This window comes from Oryza brachyantha, chromosome 2 (assembly GCF_000231095.2).
Source record: "Oryza brachyantha chromosome 2, ObraRS2, whole genome shotgun sequence".
Taxonomy (NCBI): Eukaryota; Viridiplantae; Streptophyta; class Magnoliopsida; order Poales; family Poaceae; genus Oryza; species Oryza brachyantha.
This window is the reverse complement of record NC_023164.2, coordinates 2832995-2848280: the sequence shown is the minus strand read 5'-3', so window position 1 is coordinate 2848280 and position 15286 is coordinate 2832995. Positions and strand designations below refer to the sequence as shown.

Sequence of the window (15286 nt, the reverse complement as noted above, 5' to 3'; positions counted from 1 at the left end):
CGCCGCCGCCATGCGAGGGGGATTGGATTCCCTTCGCTGCCCGACGAGATGCGTGTACGTTTCGTGACTCCGTCCTCTCGAATGCATCCTTTTCCCGCTCGATTGCTATGCCGTATTATTGCCTTTTTTTGGTGAGTGGGAGAGTGATCGGGAGCGCATCGCTGGGATGTTTGCGATTGTTGCAGTTGAATCGATCCGGTCCACCCTCCGCTACCCGCTGCTCCCGATTTTGGAGCTAGGACCAGTGCGCATTTAGCATTCGATTCGTCGCGTCGCGGTGCTGGTGCTGGGATTTTCTAGTCGTTTCGAGTTCTCTCCTCTTCTCTGAATGCGTCAGCTTTTTTTTGTTGCTCTGGATGGTGAAATTTGGAGGGTGGAAGACCTGGAATCGGCGTAGAGAACTATGGAGTCAAGCAGAATCTAGGGTTCCTACCCTAGACGGGGGCATTTAACTTCTTGGCACTTTTACGAATGTTGATAATAGATTTATCATTAAACCCATATGTTATAAACTTATGAGGGCACATATGTCATAGACACTGAGTGACAAATCTGTTTTGACCACTCGTAAGAGTGGGAAAAAGTTAAATTCCCCTAGAAACGGGATCGAGCCGTGGATACCAATGTAGCATTTTCAATATATCTTAACACAACTATGTCGAAAGATGGCTTCTTGGTGAAGGAAGGCAACAGTGCTAATGGGCGCCTTTCACCGAATCACCTTTGTCATGCTAAGCTAGGCTCGAATCTGTCACCAGCTCTGTTGTGTACATCTGAAGCTGATCAGCACTATTCAGGAAATTATATTCTGGAAATGGTAGATGCTATCTAAGCTTCCAGGCTCTTCCACCCTTCATGTTAAACGCCTTAAGCCTCCCGAAAAGCATGACGATGATCAGAATTGCTTTCCCGCTGTCGCTCCATTTCCCGGCAAACCCATACGAGGCATCCTTGCAGTGTGCATCATGGTTCAGCAGCCTCTTGCAACTGTAACCAACTGAGAACCCCACATTTCCATATGCGCTGCAACAGTCAGTCATCAGAGCCAGATGTTCAGTGATGATAATGTTGCAAAAAGAGAGAGAGAGAGAGAGAGAGAGAGCTTTATTACATTCAATACAGTGAATTTCAGTGACTTGCCTTACAACTTCAAACAATATGCTGAAAACATTGAAATTAAGTGGATCTGTGGCCATCGATTCTCGCTCGGTGATGCAAATCAGTATGACAAAGATGGCGAGATAAGAAATCTGTGAGAAGATCCAGTTCTCCAATAGCCTTTTTCTTTCTTTTATCATCTTGGTCTTAGAATCCCCATCATCATTTCTGGGTAAAAATGAAGTGTAACCAGGAAGATACCTACATAAAAGTTAGTCCAAGTATGCGTTAAGAGTTCATAATAAGAGCAACTCATCTGAATGATAGCATACACTGGATTAGCTTCTTAGCAGTAATATGCTGTAGCCTGTAAATGGTTCTTGAAATGCTATAACATTTAACCAAATCTAGCACTGAGATTGGCATGTGGGGTTGTGTGATTGATTTTTTTCCTTTCTTAATAGATAATACCATAGGAAGCTCTCCTGTGTATTCTTAAAGATTATCTGATGTCATTATGCTCCCATGCTACCATGCGCAACCTTCCTATCAGTAAAGTATATGGTATACTATTTGATTGTTGCTGATCATATTGAAGGGAATCACTATTGGACAATTATAAGTGGAGGAAGGCAAATGTAATGTCCATGATGAGGTAGTTGAACTATACAGTTTACTGACTGGAGCGACAATTCGAGGAAGTTTTCCTCCTTACGAGTTATGGGCATTCTTATTGTTGGGAGAAGGTTTCAGAGGGGACTTACATCATGATGGTGTATAAGACTAGGATTGCTGAAGAGAGGTTTGACAGATCTGTGATGGATTCACCTGCATGCCTTGAATTGACCGACTGAAATAGAGCGCATACTATCTTTTGGTAGCTGTTCATTTCATGCAAAGCTGCTGAGTTCCATTCCAAAGAGAGAAACAATACGGTTTGCATAATGATGAAGCTCACGACAGTTAAAATCAAATATACACCCTCCCTGCTACTCATTAGATGTTTATATCCAATGGCCTTTGAACGTTCAAGAATGTATCGGCAATCCTTTTTTCCAGTAATCTTCTCGACTGACCACACCATCAATCTCAAGCATGGTGCAAACAATGTATTTCCTGCTAATATCTGAGGAATAATTATCAATAGGAGAACGGAGTTCTTCTGAAAGATAATCATATTCTCATTTACTGGAGTGAAACCACAATTTCCTACCGAGGAGATGGCTGTAAATACTGAGAATATGACCATTCCAATGCCTTTTCTCTTTAGAATTTGCTGTGCACTTGGTACCAGGTTAAGGTAGAGGTAAATAAGTAGTGAGCCGCCTAAGTTTGTCATTAGAAGATATCCCATCACTACAAAACCAAAAAATTCGATTGTACTGGGCTCTACATGTCCTTCATTTTCCATGTGGGGTTCAGAAAATGAAACAGTAACCTTCATGTCCTGAGTGCTGGGATTAAATTTTGTGGAAGTAATAGGCTCTATATCAATGTAAGATGAGTGATCCCTTGTGTTGACTGGCTCTTTTCTACCAAATTTGGCTCTCATGAAGTGAATGCCAAGCATTGAAGTGAATATATCACCACCAATCAGCATTAAAATAGTCAAAACCCAGAGCTGAGCGCTTGAGAAATCCTCCATTTCAACAGTAGCCATGCTTGACACAGTTGATGCAGATATAGAAGTAAATAGCACATCCAAGTCCCTTAGAGTGTTTAACTTATCTCGTGGCTTGATGACCTTTAGTGCTGCATATCCAGCAAATGAAATCAAGGCAAAGTAAGTGACATGGACAAAGAGTGGATTGTTTTGGCAGATGTACTGGATGAAGTTTTTTCTAGTCCACCGAGCAGATTTGGTAAAATAAGACAACTTGGTGGTTGCAAATGCAAAGAAAGTTCGGAGTTTTTGTTGGGATACTAAAAGACAATGAATCATCTTCGAACTATTTGTGTGGAGCTAAATAGCATGTCTTGGGTGCCTCCTTACTTGCATAAATGTATTGATCTGTGTCCATTTATATAGGAGAAAAATATTCTCCCTCCAACTTATGATGTTTCGTACATATCTCTGCTGTAGAACAAAAGCAATTAGCATCAAAGAGTTAGTGGTGAACTTGTTGGACAACGATGATCAAAGAATCAAAACTGCTTTGGACTCCAGATAATTATGTGCATGTGTTATAGAATGAAATGCTGAAGGATTTATTCTCTAATGTGATTGTGACAAGTAACAGTCTGTTATGAAAATGATTCTACAGGTTAGTGGAAATGCAGGATAAAAATTAGCACTTCGAATGCAATGATATTTCGGTATTTGCTTTTAACTATGTTGTCTTCAGATGAAATATGCTTCCTTTTTTTGTGGGGAAAATATGTTCTTTCATCATTTTTTTAGAAAATTGAATTAATGAGATGATACGGTCATAAATTCATAATGTATGTATTGTCCACGCACAATGCCTCCTTAGCATTAGCAAAAATATAATAGCAGTATAGTCTCTCTTAATATCCCTGAATGTGAACAATCTAACACTCATTTTTTCTACTAAGATCCATGCTTGAGCTGCTGTAAGCAAAATGAGTTAGTATTTCTTTGCTGATCCTAAACTGTTGAACTAGGTTGTATTTAATAGACATGCGTTGGTTTCACTCTCTCTCTCTCTCTCCAATCCATGATGACTTTCCATGAATGTAAATCAGGGAATACATTATGAAAGGATCAATTACAGTGATTTTTGATGAATTCTATATGCAAGAAGACGTCTGCATGTTCCATTTTATGCATATACAGTCGCAAGTGGTTGTTTTTACAAAAAAATGGGTCTGGGAAGGCCTATTTATGCCATCCCAATACACACTAGATACTACTGGAATCAGTATTTGGTGACTACACAGCATGCTAACATAATTTGTTGTCTCCCTGTCAGAGTTTTCTTTCCCTTTTCTGTAAGGTTAAGTCTGTCATTTTGTTATGAAACACAAAATTAACCCAATAAGCTTGGTGTAGTAAAGAAGTTAAAGACTAGATCCATTGAACATATATGAGTTGTTTTATCATTGCAGTTAATATTACCTGCTTAGTGTTTAGGCAATTGATCATTCCAGATTAGATGCCTAAAAAGATTTGTAGTGTCCTTCTTATCTTTGTTTAGCTGATGGAAGCTTTATATTGATCACAGTCAATTACATCTCCTCAAAAGTCCTTATCTTATGCTGTTCTACGGGAGCTGTGGAAATACCAGTTGACTTCCTTAAATCATTGGCTGGAGTGGTTATTGTCTAGAACTCCACGAGAACCTTTGAACTAGATTCTTTAGGCACAACTTGAGAAAAAAACGATGGTATCTTTCTATTACTAGTCCAACAGAAGAATATTGAGCTATCTACATCCCTATCTTTAAGATTGTGAACATATCTTGCCATATTTGAGGAGATCATCATCTTTTTGTGTGTGTGTGTGTGTTTTGATGTACACCATCTTTTGGCCCTTTCAGAAGTTGAGAATTGAGAATTGCTTGGCTAGGATCAGAGTGATGTTGTGCTTGAGGGTGTATAACTCTTGATCCAAAGTCCGACCACTGGTATAAAGGGTGAATAAAACCCTAGTTCAGAAATGTTTTTGCAAGAAGAACCTCTGGCTGTGCCAAAAGTTTTAAAGATTGATTGAGAGTTAGGTCAGGGCTAGCTGTAGGGTTCGTGCCTGCCAAATCTAACACTTCTATCTTTGCGGTCTTTCTATTGGGAGTATTATACGCATCAGCTTTACCCAAGAGGAATAGAACCTTCACCAATACTATATTTAGGGAACTCTTAGGGTTATTTTTGGACTGACGAAGCTGGTCCTAGTCTTGGCCTGGTCTGGTTACAAAACATTGTCAGATCTGAATCCTGGACTAAAACCAGAGGTCAGACCGTCAGACCCAATTAGGCCTAAAATGCTCTTCCTGGGTTGCTTACTTGAATGTGGAGCCTATAATTTGTGTAACAATTACCCCATTTTAGAGTAAACATAATGATACAATCTTTGAATTTTCCTGTTTATTTAATGTATTCTTGTTTCATTCTAGATGTACACGATATTTTCAAGTGTATTCTTTATGTGGTTGATGTTATGTTTCCATTTCATATGACAATCATGCGCAATCCACATCTTGGCGAACTAGAATTTACTTTGTTAGAACAAAGGACAAAGCATCCACTACAGCAAAATCAGACCTTTTGGGGCGAGAAGACTGATGGACTAGATTTAAGTCTTTAAGCTTCACGTGTTGAGTGGATACAGAACAAATTCTTTCAAATACTTTACACAGATGCTCTATATTGGCATATACTCGCTGTGGGGACTAGTTTAAATATGCTATCTTAATTGAACCAGTAGATTTGCATATCAACTGTTCATCTCATTTTTCATTCTGTGAGTGGATATTACAACTTCCTTGCATCATCGTAACTCTTATCTTCATATTTACGTGGCTGCATTTACATTCTGGGAAATGTAGCTGCTAATGGACTCATTAATTCTGATGCTACGATATTGTTGATAGGCTTGTCGTTCAAAATACAGTGAATTATTCTACATAAAATGTTCATGTTATAATTTTGTTTCTTAGCTCGACAGTGAATATTTTGCACAACAAAGACACTGTTAGCAGGGGTGCATTATTGTGCATGCAAAAAAGGAAAAATATTCAAACCATCATTTTGCATCAGCAAGGTTTGGTCATAGATGAATAACCAGAAAGACCGCGTGTATTTGTGAACTTGAATTGTTTCAATGCATTGTTCCTACTAGGACACTTATATCCCTTTATTAGTTTATTAGTTTTGTATTCCTTCAAATTTTAGAGAGAGAGAGAGAGAGCTATTGCTACTGGGTGACAACTGAAGAACAATGGTACACAGGAACAGGTGTGGAAGTTCCTTGCTGTCCCCTTATTGGATCAGCATAACAGAAATTCCAAATATAAAACAACTGATTTTCTGTATTATGCATAACTGAGAGGTGAGTTAATGTGTCCTGGTGTCTCTTTCATGGTATCAGTTGCTTTTTATTTTACAGCGTCATTAAGAAGGTTAACATGTCACTTTTTTTTTGTGTAGGTTCTTACCTGGTAACCATACAACATTTGCCAGTCTGCCTGATAATTCCATTACCTTCAGAACTGATGATGATCATAAGTACGTCTTATGATCATTGCCTTCTATGATGCGAATAGTGATGCTCAAGATGCAGAGGAGGCAGATTGTGGCAGACTCTGCTGTTCGGTCCATTCCAAGCTACTGTTTGCTTCTGATCAATTAAATCAAATGATGCTTATATTCATTTGGTTTAGATACGGAGTGAATGGCCATAGAATCTAATTCCAAAGATGGCAAGATTATATCCTGCTTCTCATACACCAAGAAACTATTCAAGGGAGCATTTTTGTCCCAGGTCAGTATGGAAACAGCATACATTATTGGCACGTGCCTCCCAGACATTTTTAGTACAGCACTGTTATCACCTTTTGGCACACATCTGATGGCTTGCTATCAGGTATTAAAAACTTATATTTCCGTCAAAAGAAATATAAAAATGTCTCCTTCTGTTAAATTTTGTAAGTCATGGACGCATTGAAGAAAATAAACCAAACCTTACAAGTTTGGCCAACATTAGTCAAACTAGGAGATTCTGTGTGCAGTTTTGTGCCGAGCTAGATGATTGAAGTAGAGTTAGAGTTGATATACAACTTTTAAATTCTATCTTTGTAAATGTATTTTCTATAAAAACAAATTTGGATTTCGCATATAACTCTTAGCTTCTATTAGATTTGGATTTCATATACAACTCTTCAATTTTAAGTAAATTCTGTTTCTATGGATGTAACTATATTTTTCAGATTTAGATTTCACGTACAACTCTTAACTTCTATCTCTATATATGATTTCACATACAACATTATACTTTGTTTGCATCTATATCGATCAATCTACACCGCTATAATCTAGACCCCCACTATAACGATTTAATTTCTTCTGTTTTTCTCTGATTAATATTGTAATTTCTAGCCTTTAGAGTGGACATGGTGTCTTCTTTTCGAGCTATCTTTATAATATCATAGATTTTTATGCTTGTTTCTTGTTTTTTATTAAAGAATATGCTTGTGTAGTCTATAAAGAATATACTAAAAAATTCGTATTTTCAAGCGTTTTCACATGACATGATATTGGTTTTGTAGCCATTGAGAATATATTATAAGATAAATAAATGGTTAAAGTTTAATTTTGAAGACTATGCCAAATCAAAATGCACAAAGTAAGGCAATACAGCAGTAAGAATAGCTCCAGACCTATTACCTTGTTTGCTTGACAAAATGTTAAACTTTCTTGTATGCTCATACTAATAGTGCTGTGTAATGGATGGTCCCAAGGGATGTCAGTCTTACAACCGGATGTTTCCTGATGCATCAACTGCTAGTCTGATATTGATGATACTGCCATAGTGTATGTGAGCAAGAATGGTCAAGGTTGCTAGTTGATCTTACCAAGGCACCTAGTACAAAATATGAAAATAATGTGCTTGCACATGCATGGACCATATGGTCCATATGGATGCTTGTACAGTAACTGTGATCGGGATGGATGAGGAAATGCTTCTTGTGACAATCTATAACTTAAATGGACTTGTACTTGCAACTCGAAATTTCCCTCAGAAATCAGATTCTGCTGTGATTTTACCAGTGCTTAATTAGAAAATACCGAAATTCACTCCTTCATTAGAAGAAATAATAGATCATGAAACTTTTACCTGAGCCAATTAAATACTTGGTATGCAGGACACTATTTCTCTTACCGAAACTTCATCTGATAACATAACATCAAATTTCTTAACTAATCACTCCTGCTCATACATAATATTGCAAGCACAGAGTTTCCAGTGCCTTGCGGTGAGCATAATCTCAAAACTTTCTTCCTCTCTTTAATTTGATTTTTTCAGTTTGAGAGTCCTCTCTTATTACTCAAGCCACAGTTAAGAAGCATTCTAGTGATTACTCTTTATATGTTTCATCCGCTTAATTAAATGATTGATCTCTTTGACCTCTTTATATATTTTTCTTTTCTGCTACAGAATTCGACATCATGCGGTCGATCGATCGCTCGATCGACTAGGCAGCTGCGACGCTGAGAGAGAAGGGCAGCGGAGCAGTGTGTGGAGAGGCCGAGTAGTCGCTGGCCTTGAGTGCTTCAGATCCACAGTTCTCTGCATGGTCGTCCATCAGCATCTGGTGGCACCGGCACTCGGAGCTGCAGAAGGCTTTCTCCCCCCTACAGGTTTTGAGACATGGCACAAAGAGGTAAGTGGTTGCTCTAATTTTTCTAGCTTTTGACAAATCCAGGGCTAGCTTAAAGAAGCACTGATATTTCTATGCGATGTGTACCATCTGAAAATGTTATTGTTGGGTTTGCTGTTTTAGTGATCTCATTCTACCTTGAATATCTTTTGAATCGAGTTAAAAAGGGGAAATCGTTGAGCTGAGCCAGAATAGGATCTGTTATTACATTATATATACAGTATTTATTGTGGAATCACTAGAGAAAGGTCTTCACTTTCACTCTCCAGGCTAGAGATTATCATGCTAATAATATAAAATGGAAGGCATAAGCACCACTAGTTATGAACTTATTATGGATCCAGGTTATAACATTGTCGATTGATCTGGTATATAGGAGTATCCCGTTAGCTCTTTGTGATTGACTTGGCATATTAATCGTGTATACACTTTTTTACATGTATTGAAAGTTAGCTGTGTTCCATAAACAAAGCAACTTCACTAAAACTAAAAAGCTACGAACTAGATAATAATCTTCCAGGAAGAGAAAACCATATCATCCTTCTCAACCAAAAAGCTACAGATAAAAAGATTAGGTAAAAATAAAAAAGGGAAAATGACTCACGTATGATATTTGACATTACATTTCCAACCGCTTTCTGGAAAGAATATAAACTTAACTATTTTCGAGTTTTTTTTTTCACCTATGCAAGGTTAATGGCAGGTTCTATATGAGCAAGGTGCTGTGCTTGACAGTCAAAAAAAGAAAATTAAAGTTCTAATGAATGTTATAAACTCAAAATATTGAGCAAATACTGAATAGATCCTTGGCGCCAAATAAGTAGGAGTACAATATAAAATATATACTTTCATCAAAAATTTAATTCTTTTTGTGATGCATGAAATTTTATTTACCTGTACATGTAGATGTCGAGGCCATCAAGCCTCTTGTCACACAGGCAGCACCTGCTCAAGAAGTCAGCCGCCGGCGCCGGCGCCGCCTCGTCGGCTTCCATGAGCCAGCCGCTGCCGCCGCCGTCGCCAAACCCAAAGTACACCCGCTTCCTCACGCTGCCGCCGGCTCCGTCGACGCCGGCGACGTGCGTGATGACGCAAGTGTAGCTCTCGGAGAGCTCGGCCTCCCTCGCGCGGCGGCGCGCCGCCGCGCCGATGGCGATCGGCTCGGCCTCGGTTAGGCAGACGTGGCTCATGGCCGCGACGATGCCGAGCCCGACGCCGCCGGCGCCTTCGTCGAAGCTGCGCCTCGGCCTCGGCTCGGAGGAGCCGGCCGGCCCGAGGAAGGTGGAGAGGAGGTTGGCGAAGGACGACGATGCCGCCGTCAGCTTGGTGATGGAGCCGAGCCTCGCCGGCGCCGCCGCTGCCGCTTTCCTCTCCATTGCTTGCTCAAGAAAACTCATCGTCTTTTCACCTCAGGTAAATTCTTTGCCCGAATCCACTGTTGATGATCAGATCAGCTAGCTAGTGTGCACTCAATTGGTGCAGTTCTTGTGTTCTAGAGAGAGAGATGCTTTAGTTATGTGGTTGTTCTTCAGTTCACTCCCTCATCTCTGCTCTCCTCTTCTCTCCCCACTTTGCACTTGTTCTCACTGATTAAAAGAGCACCAATGGTGAGGTTTAGAGAGAGAAAGAGAGGGAGAGGAGAGAAAGAGAAGGGAGGGAGAAGGTGGTGGCAATGGCAAGATTTTAAAGGAGCAAATGGGTGAGTGGGAGCTGGGGAAAATGGGTTTGTTAAGGGCTAAATTATTCAGTGGTGTTGCACATGTGGGGAGCTCCTTTGTTTAATTTAATTTGGGTGTTTAATTTCATGATATTTAGTGGAGAATATTCCCCAATATTAATTATTTATCGTATGGGAGAATCAAGTACTTGTCCTTTTCTTAAGTGTCTGAAATTTTTTAAATTTTGTTCAGATTTAGATACGATCGGTTGATCGTTGTCTATGTGTGGCAGAGTATAATCCACCAAAACGATTTGTAAGTATACTTTCTTTTATGATTTTTTTAAAAAAACCAATTTAATTATATGATTTGTAGTAGTTGAGTGTTGGTGATCAAAATGTGATTGATGCACAAGAAAGAATCATGTAGCTTGTCTGTTGAGCATTTTGGATGTTTGTTAGGGTAGATTGTCCATGCACACCTATATGCAATTAACATACAAACTTGCTTTTCGGCAGTTTCGCTGATTTTTTGTTTCGTTGCATGTTCGTGGAATTGTTGGCCCTGCTATCTTTGCTTGCTTCTCTTGGAATGATATGATGAAGATTTGACACGCTCATGCGTGTGGTCACCTGCATAAACTTGCTTGTTATTCAGATGCACACACATCCTTAATTTGAGAAATTTTAATGATTTTACACACTTTTGTTTCCTCAAGTTCATTTTTTTTTAAAAAAAAGTGTATTGAAGCATGTCATTTTTAACTTTTATCTGAATATCTTTTTTGTTTAGACAAAACTAAAGGGCTCGTGAACTTTCTAAAAGCACTTGGCAAATTAGTAAAACATATCTCGGTGTGATCGATCCAATGTGGACGGCTCTCTCTGTTTCTGTGTCACGATCGTCATGAAAAGAATAGAGGAGAAAAGTTTATCGCACATTTGCATGTCACTTGCAAGTGTTGTCATCAAGCAGGGAAAAAAGGGTACCAGTAATCCCAACGCTATTGATTATAACCGGAACCCAATGTTTAAAGTGGTAATCATCATTGTATGTGCCAATAAGACTAAACCATAGAAAATAATTATGATCCCAATTTTATAGACAGTCCAACTAAAATGTTTCACCAAGGACCCTGATTACAACTTAGAATGCATTTGTTCCAAAAAACTCATGGTATTTGATAAATTTTGAGTGTCAATATTCATAGACTTAAAATTGTCAAAATCATCCAGTCAAGAACATCATGTCAGTTTAATTATGCCACTCTTAAGCAGTCACATTGCTACCAGTGTATTTCCAACAACTTATTTCATTTCGAGAAATTTTACTGGAATTCTAGAGACAGTGAACTTTTTTCTCTGACAATCCTATAAAATTCCAGCGAACTTCTTTCTATAAAAATCCTATAAAATTCCAGCGTTGCGAAGGAGGTCCAATTAGGAAACATCCATTGTTTGGTGATACAGTGTGCAACCAATTTTCCTCATACTTTGAGCACAATCATCTGTCACTATCATCCTCATCTCATGGCCGGGACACCTAATAAATTCATCCACAATACATACTATCATGCATGTCCAATATACCTGACCTGAGCTGAGACCTCCATGGCTGAGAAAACTGACCTGTGATATGGGTCACTCTGAACCTGAACCACCAACTTTAATGGCTTTCTTTCACTGCTGACCATCAATCAGCCAAAGGTACTTGAGGAGGCCGATCTGAAAATGCGACATGTGCTGGCCTATTTGTAGACAACCAACGACCATGGCTCGACAGAAATCATGACCAGAGTAATTGATCGAATAAGCACAATCACCAAACCCTAATCAGTTGCCAAAAGAAAGATCTTAGTATGTTAGGTTATGTAGGACTAAAGATCACAATGTTAAGCAGGAGGGAAACAGTACTCCTGTATCTCAACTGGGACACATTATGGCAGGGTGGGTTTTATGTAACGGAAATGTACTGTTTGAGATAGCTGAGATTATAAGATTATTTATTTTTTTAATAGTTGTTGGAGGGCATAAAGAACTAAATTATCTTCTATAAAGTAAAAAATCTTTGTTTTAAAATTATCATATGAAACACCCAAACACTCGCATCTTTACTTTTTGCCTTTGTTATGTCTCATGAACTTGACAATGTACGAGCAAGTTGAATAGTATAGCCAACTACCGGTTCCAATTCATCTATAGTCAATTCATACAATAGTTACCTATAAACATTAATACATGATCTCACATGTCATACATACACTGCGTCTTGAAGCCCGTGCCGTAGCTAGTTACAAATTAGTAGCTCATTATTCTCTCCCTTCTCTCTTATCTTTTTAAAATATACTTATAGCTGACTTATAGTCTACTATTATATCCGCTCTAAGGGCTGGAGACTACCAACTGTCCATCACCTACAATATTCTCCGGTTTCTGTGAGGGTTCACCTAGTATACAAACTATAGGACACCATTAATTCGTTGAGATCTCAAAACAGAAATTGAGATATGACTTTGTAGTTTTCTCCCATGGTGCAATAATTGGTTAATTGCAAATTAAAATAAAGTAATCCGACATAACTAAGCAAGCCGGAGCAGTTCGACATGTATATATGCATGCACATCTCTATGCACACATGATCGATGCGTTTAAATGGATCAGGAATATTACAAGTTACTACCTCCGTTCCATAAAAACTTGTTTTTTCAATTTCTATTCCTAACGTTTAACCATTCGTTTTATGTGAAAAATTAGTTCAAAATCTTTTAAAAAAAGTCACGCATGAAGTACTATTCATATTTTATCATCTAGTAATAATAAAAATATTAATCGCAAAAAAATTTAAATAAGACGAAAAGTCAAATATTTGTACCAAAAACTAAAAAAAGTCAAATATTTTGTACCAAAAAACTAAAAAAATTCAAATATTTTGTAAAAACTAAAAAATTTAAATAAGATGAAAAGTCAAAAGGCTAGCATGTTACATCTCTGCATGATATGCTTCATCCAATTGGCAGCTTATCAAATGTGCAAAGCAAATGATTCCAGAAAGAAACACATATATATATGTATTATCACCGCTTTAATGATCAATGTCACTCACTACTTTTGCCCTAGCTATGATGCTAAGACGATGCGGTCGACCAGGCCATAATAGAGGAGACAAATCAATGGCACTCTGAGCCAATAAGCACATCCAAAATATATTCTTATCACCTTATACTAGTGGTGATAAAGCAGGAATAAAAAGATATTTTATCATAATGTACTAGTGGTAATAAAGTGTGATAGGAAGAAAGAATAAATTAAAAAGACGTTTCATCACAAACTAGCCTAGTCATGCATAAACTAGTTGAGGCAGAAATTGAATTTAAACATTAAGAATTATCTCAATCCCGCAGTAATTATCACAAGCCTCAAAAACCTAATTATTTATATTTAGTATCGATATTGATAGCTAAGCTCAGGAACATACTAAGGCCCTATTTGGATTGCAAGATAGGAAAAATATAGGATAGGAAAATCGCAGGAATATAAAAGGAATTGAGGTGAAAAACAGAGGATTAGAAAATACAGTAATATAGAAGATATGTTGTTCGGATGTACAAAGTAAAGACACATCAAAAGCAAAGAAAATAAAACATGAGCTTGGAGTGGATGGATTTTTTCCTATGATTTTCTCATGGAATTGACAGCATAGGAATTTTTCCTATGATTTCCCTATGATTGGTTTTTGCAATCCGAATGGTAGGAAAAGGAAAAAATCGCATGAACAGTATTTCTTTAAAAATCCTATAAAATTCCTACAAACCGAATGAGGCCTAAACCTTTGTTTGGACCCAAGGACATTATCATGTGCTCTCCCTTTCAAAATATGATTATTTATGATAATTAAAAAGTGTTTATATTTTAGAACCGAGAGAGTAATAAATTAGGAAAGGACTGTGATACAATTTTTCCCATATAAAAATTCTACGAATTTCTAGCATCATGCAGTCCTTGCTACTTTGCTATGCTAAGCTGTCTGCGTACCCCCGCGCAGCTTATCCCTTGATTTTTCCTCGGTTTTTACCCGCACAATTCTTAAACTATTTAAGAGTGCATATTTTATATAAAGTTAAGTTCAATATCTCACAACTGTAAAGTCGATTTTTAACTTTACAGTATTCAATTTCTCGTTTATACCACTAAACAACTAAAAAAAATTAGAAAATCATCATCTTCATCTTAAAAGGAAAAAAGAAAATGGACGCAGCCTAAAACTATTATGACTAATCCTGACCTGTCTGTGCATGATATGTCCTCGAACAATTAAAAGCCTGCACATGATATGGTAAAATTGTAGAGTTCGACTCCAAAGTAAAGGATTTTTCTTGCATCGAGCATAGCCCAACCTGCAGGTGTGCCTACCCTTTCAAAATGAAATGACAGATGCTACTAAATTCAGGCGAATAATATGCCTCTCACACGCATGGCTTGTGCAGTTGTATGCATATATGCACCATCATAAAAGTGACGACTCCTAACGATTTTGCACTTAATTATTCGCCACAATCTTTTTCTGACGCGACATAAAAAATGTACTAGTAATATATTTGCTATCTCAAACGGATCAACTTTGTTGAGACAACTTAGGGACTGTTTGGATGCAGAGATTTTATTAAGTCTCTTATCACATCGGATGTTTGGATGTTAATTAGAAGTATTAAATACATACCGATAACAAACTAATTGCATAAACAAAGACTATTTCATTAGACAAATTTTTTAAGCCTAATTAAGTCATGATTAACAAATGTTTACTGTAGCATCACATTCGCTAATCATGGACTAATTAGGCTCAATAGATTCGTTTCGCAAAATAGTCCAGAGTATGCGGTGGGTTTTATTAATAGTCTATATTTAATATTTTTAATTAGTATCCAAATATTTGATGGGACAGAGATAAAAAAATCCCTGTGTATCCAAACTGGGTCTTATTCCGTCTGAATACTCTTTTTGCTGCCATCTGGACCTGGCTGCAGCTCCATTGGGACTTCAGACACTAGGGTGCAGTGGTGTGTACACTGTACACTCACCAATGTTTCAGTCTCTGAAATTCAGTGGAGCACCAACCGACCAAATCTGTGGGTGATGCAAGAAATGTAGTGCAATCGTATCATGTTAAATCTTCTTAAAAGTTCAAAAAGACTCT

General features: G+C 37.8%; 2 protein-coding genes across 3 annotated transcripts; both read right to left on the bottom strand.

Moving 5' to 3' along the window:
- Window positions 1–526: 526 nt before the first annotated feature.
- LOC102707186 (probable cation transporter HKT6) lies at window positions 527–3141 on the bottom strand. 2 transcript variants are annotated; one of them, XM_006646890.3, is made up of 3 exons: window positions 1863–3141; window positions 1141–1359; window positions 527–1023 (listed from the first exon to the last, which is right to left on the bottom strand). In XM_006646890.3, exons 1-3 carry the CDS (start codon window positions 3038–3040, stop codon window positions 825–827), a joined length of 1596 nt encoding a protein of 531 aa, XP_006646953.1. In that variant the 5' UTR covers window positions 3041–3141; the 3' UTR covers window positions 527–824. The 2 variants fall into 2 exon arrangements, with proteins under 2 accessions (XP_006646953.1, XP_040376195.1); XM_040520261.1 differs by having other exon boundaries at window positions 527–1359.
- A 4781-nt stretch (window positions 3142–7922) lies between these two features.
- Window positions 7923–10177, bottom strand: LOC102722090 (FCS-Like Zinc finger 13-like). The gene is made up of 2 exons (XM_040521335.1): window positions 9330–10177; window positions 7923–8409 (listed from the first exon to the last, which is right to left on the bottom strand). Exons 1-2 carry the CDS (start codon window positions 9830–9832, stop codon window positions 8250–8252), a joined length of 663 nt encoding a protein of 220 aa, XP_040377269.1. The 5' UTR covers window positions 9833–10177; the 3' UTR covers window positions 7923–8249.
- Between the last annotated feature and the right edge of the window lie 5109 nt (window positions 10178–15286).

Coding starts and splice junctions, on each gene's coding strand:
- LOC102722090 (XM_040521335.1), bottom strand. CDS start 9,832: ATGAGTTTTCTTGAGCAAGCAATGGAGAGGAAAGCGGCAGCGGCGGCG. Junction 8,410..9,329: donor CTCGACATCTACATGTACAG/GTAAATAAAATT, acceptor CAAAACCTGTAG/GGGGGAGAAAGCCTTCTGCA.
- LOC102707186 (XM_040520261.1), bottom strand. CDS start 3,040: ATGATTCATTGTCTTTTAGTATCCCAACAAAAACTCCGAACTTTCTTT. Junction 1,360..1,862: donor GTCTTATACACCATCATGAT/GTAAGTCCCCTC, acceptor ACTTTTATGTAG/GTATCTTCCTGGTTACACTT.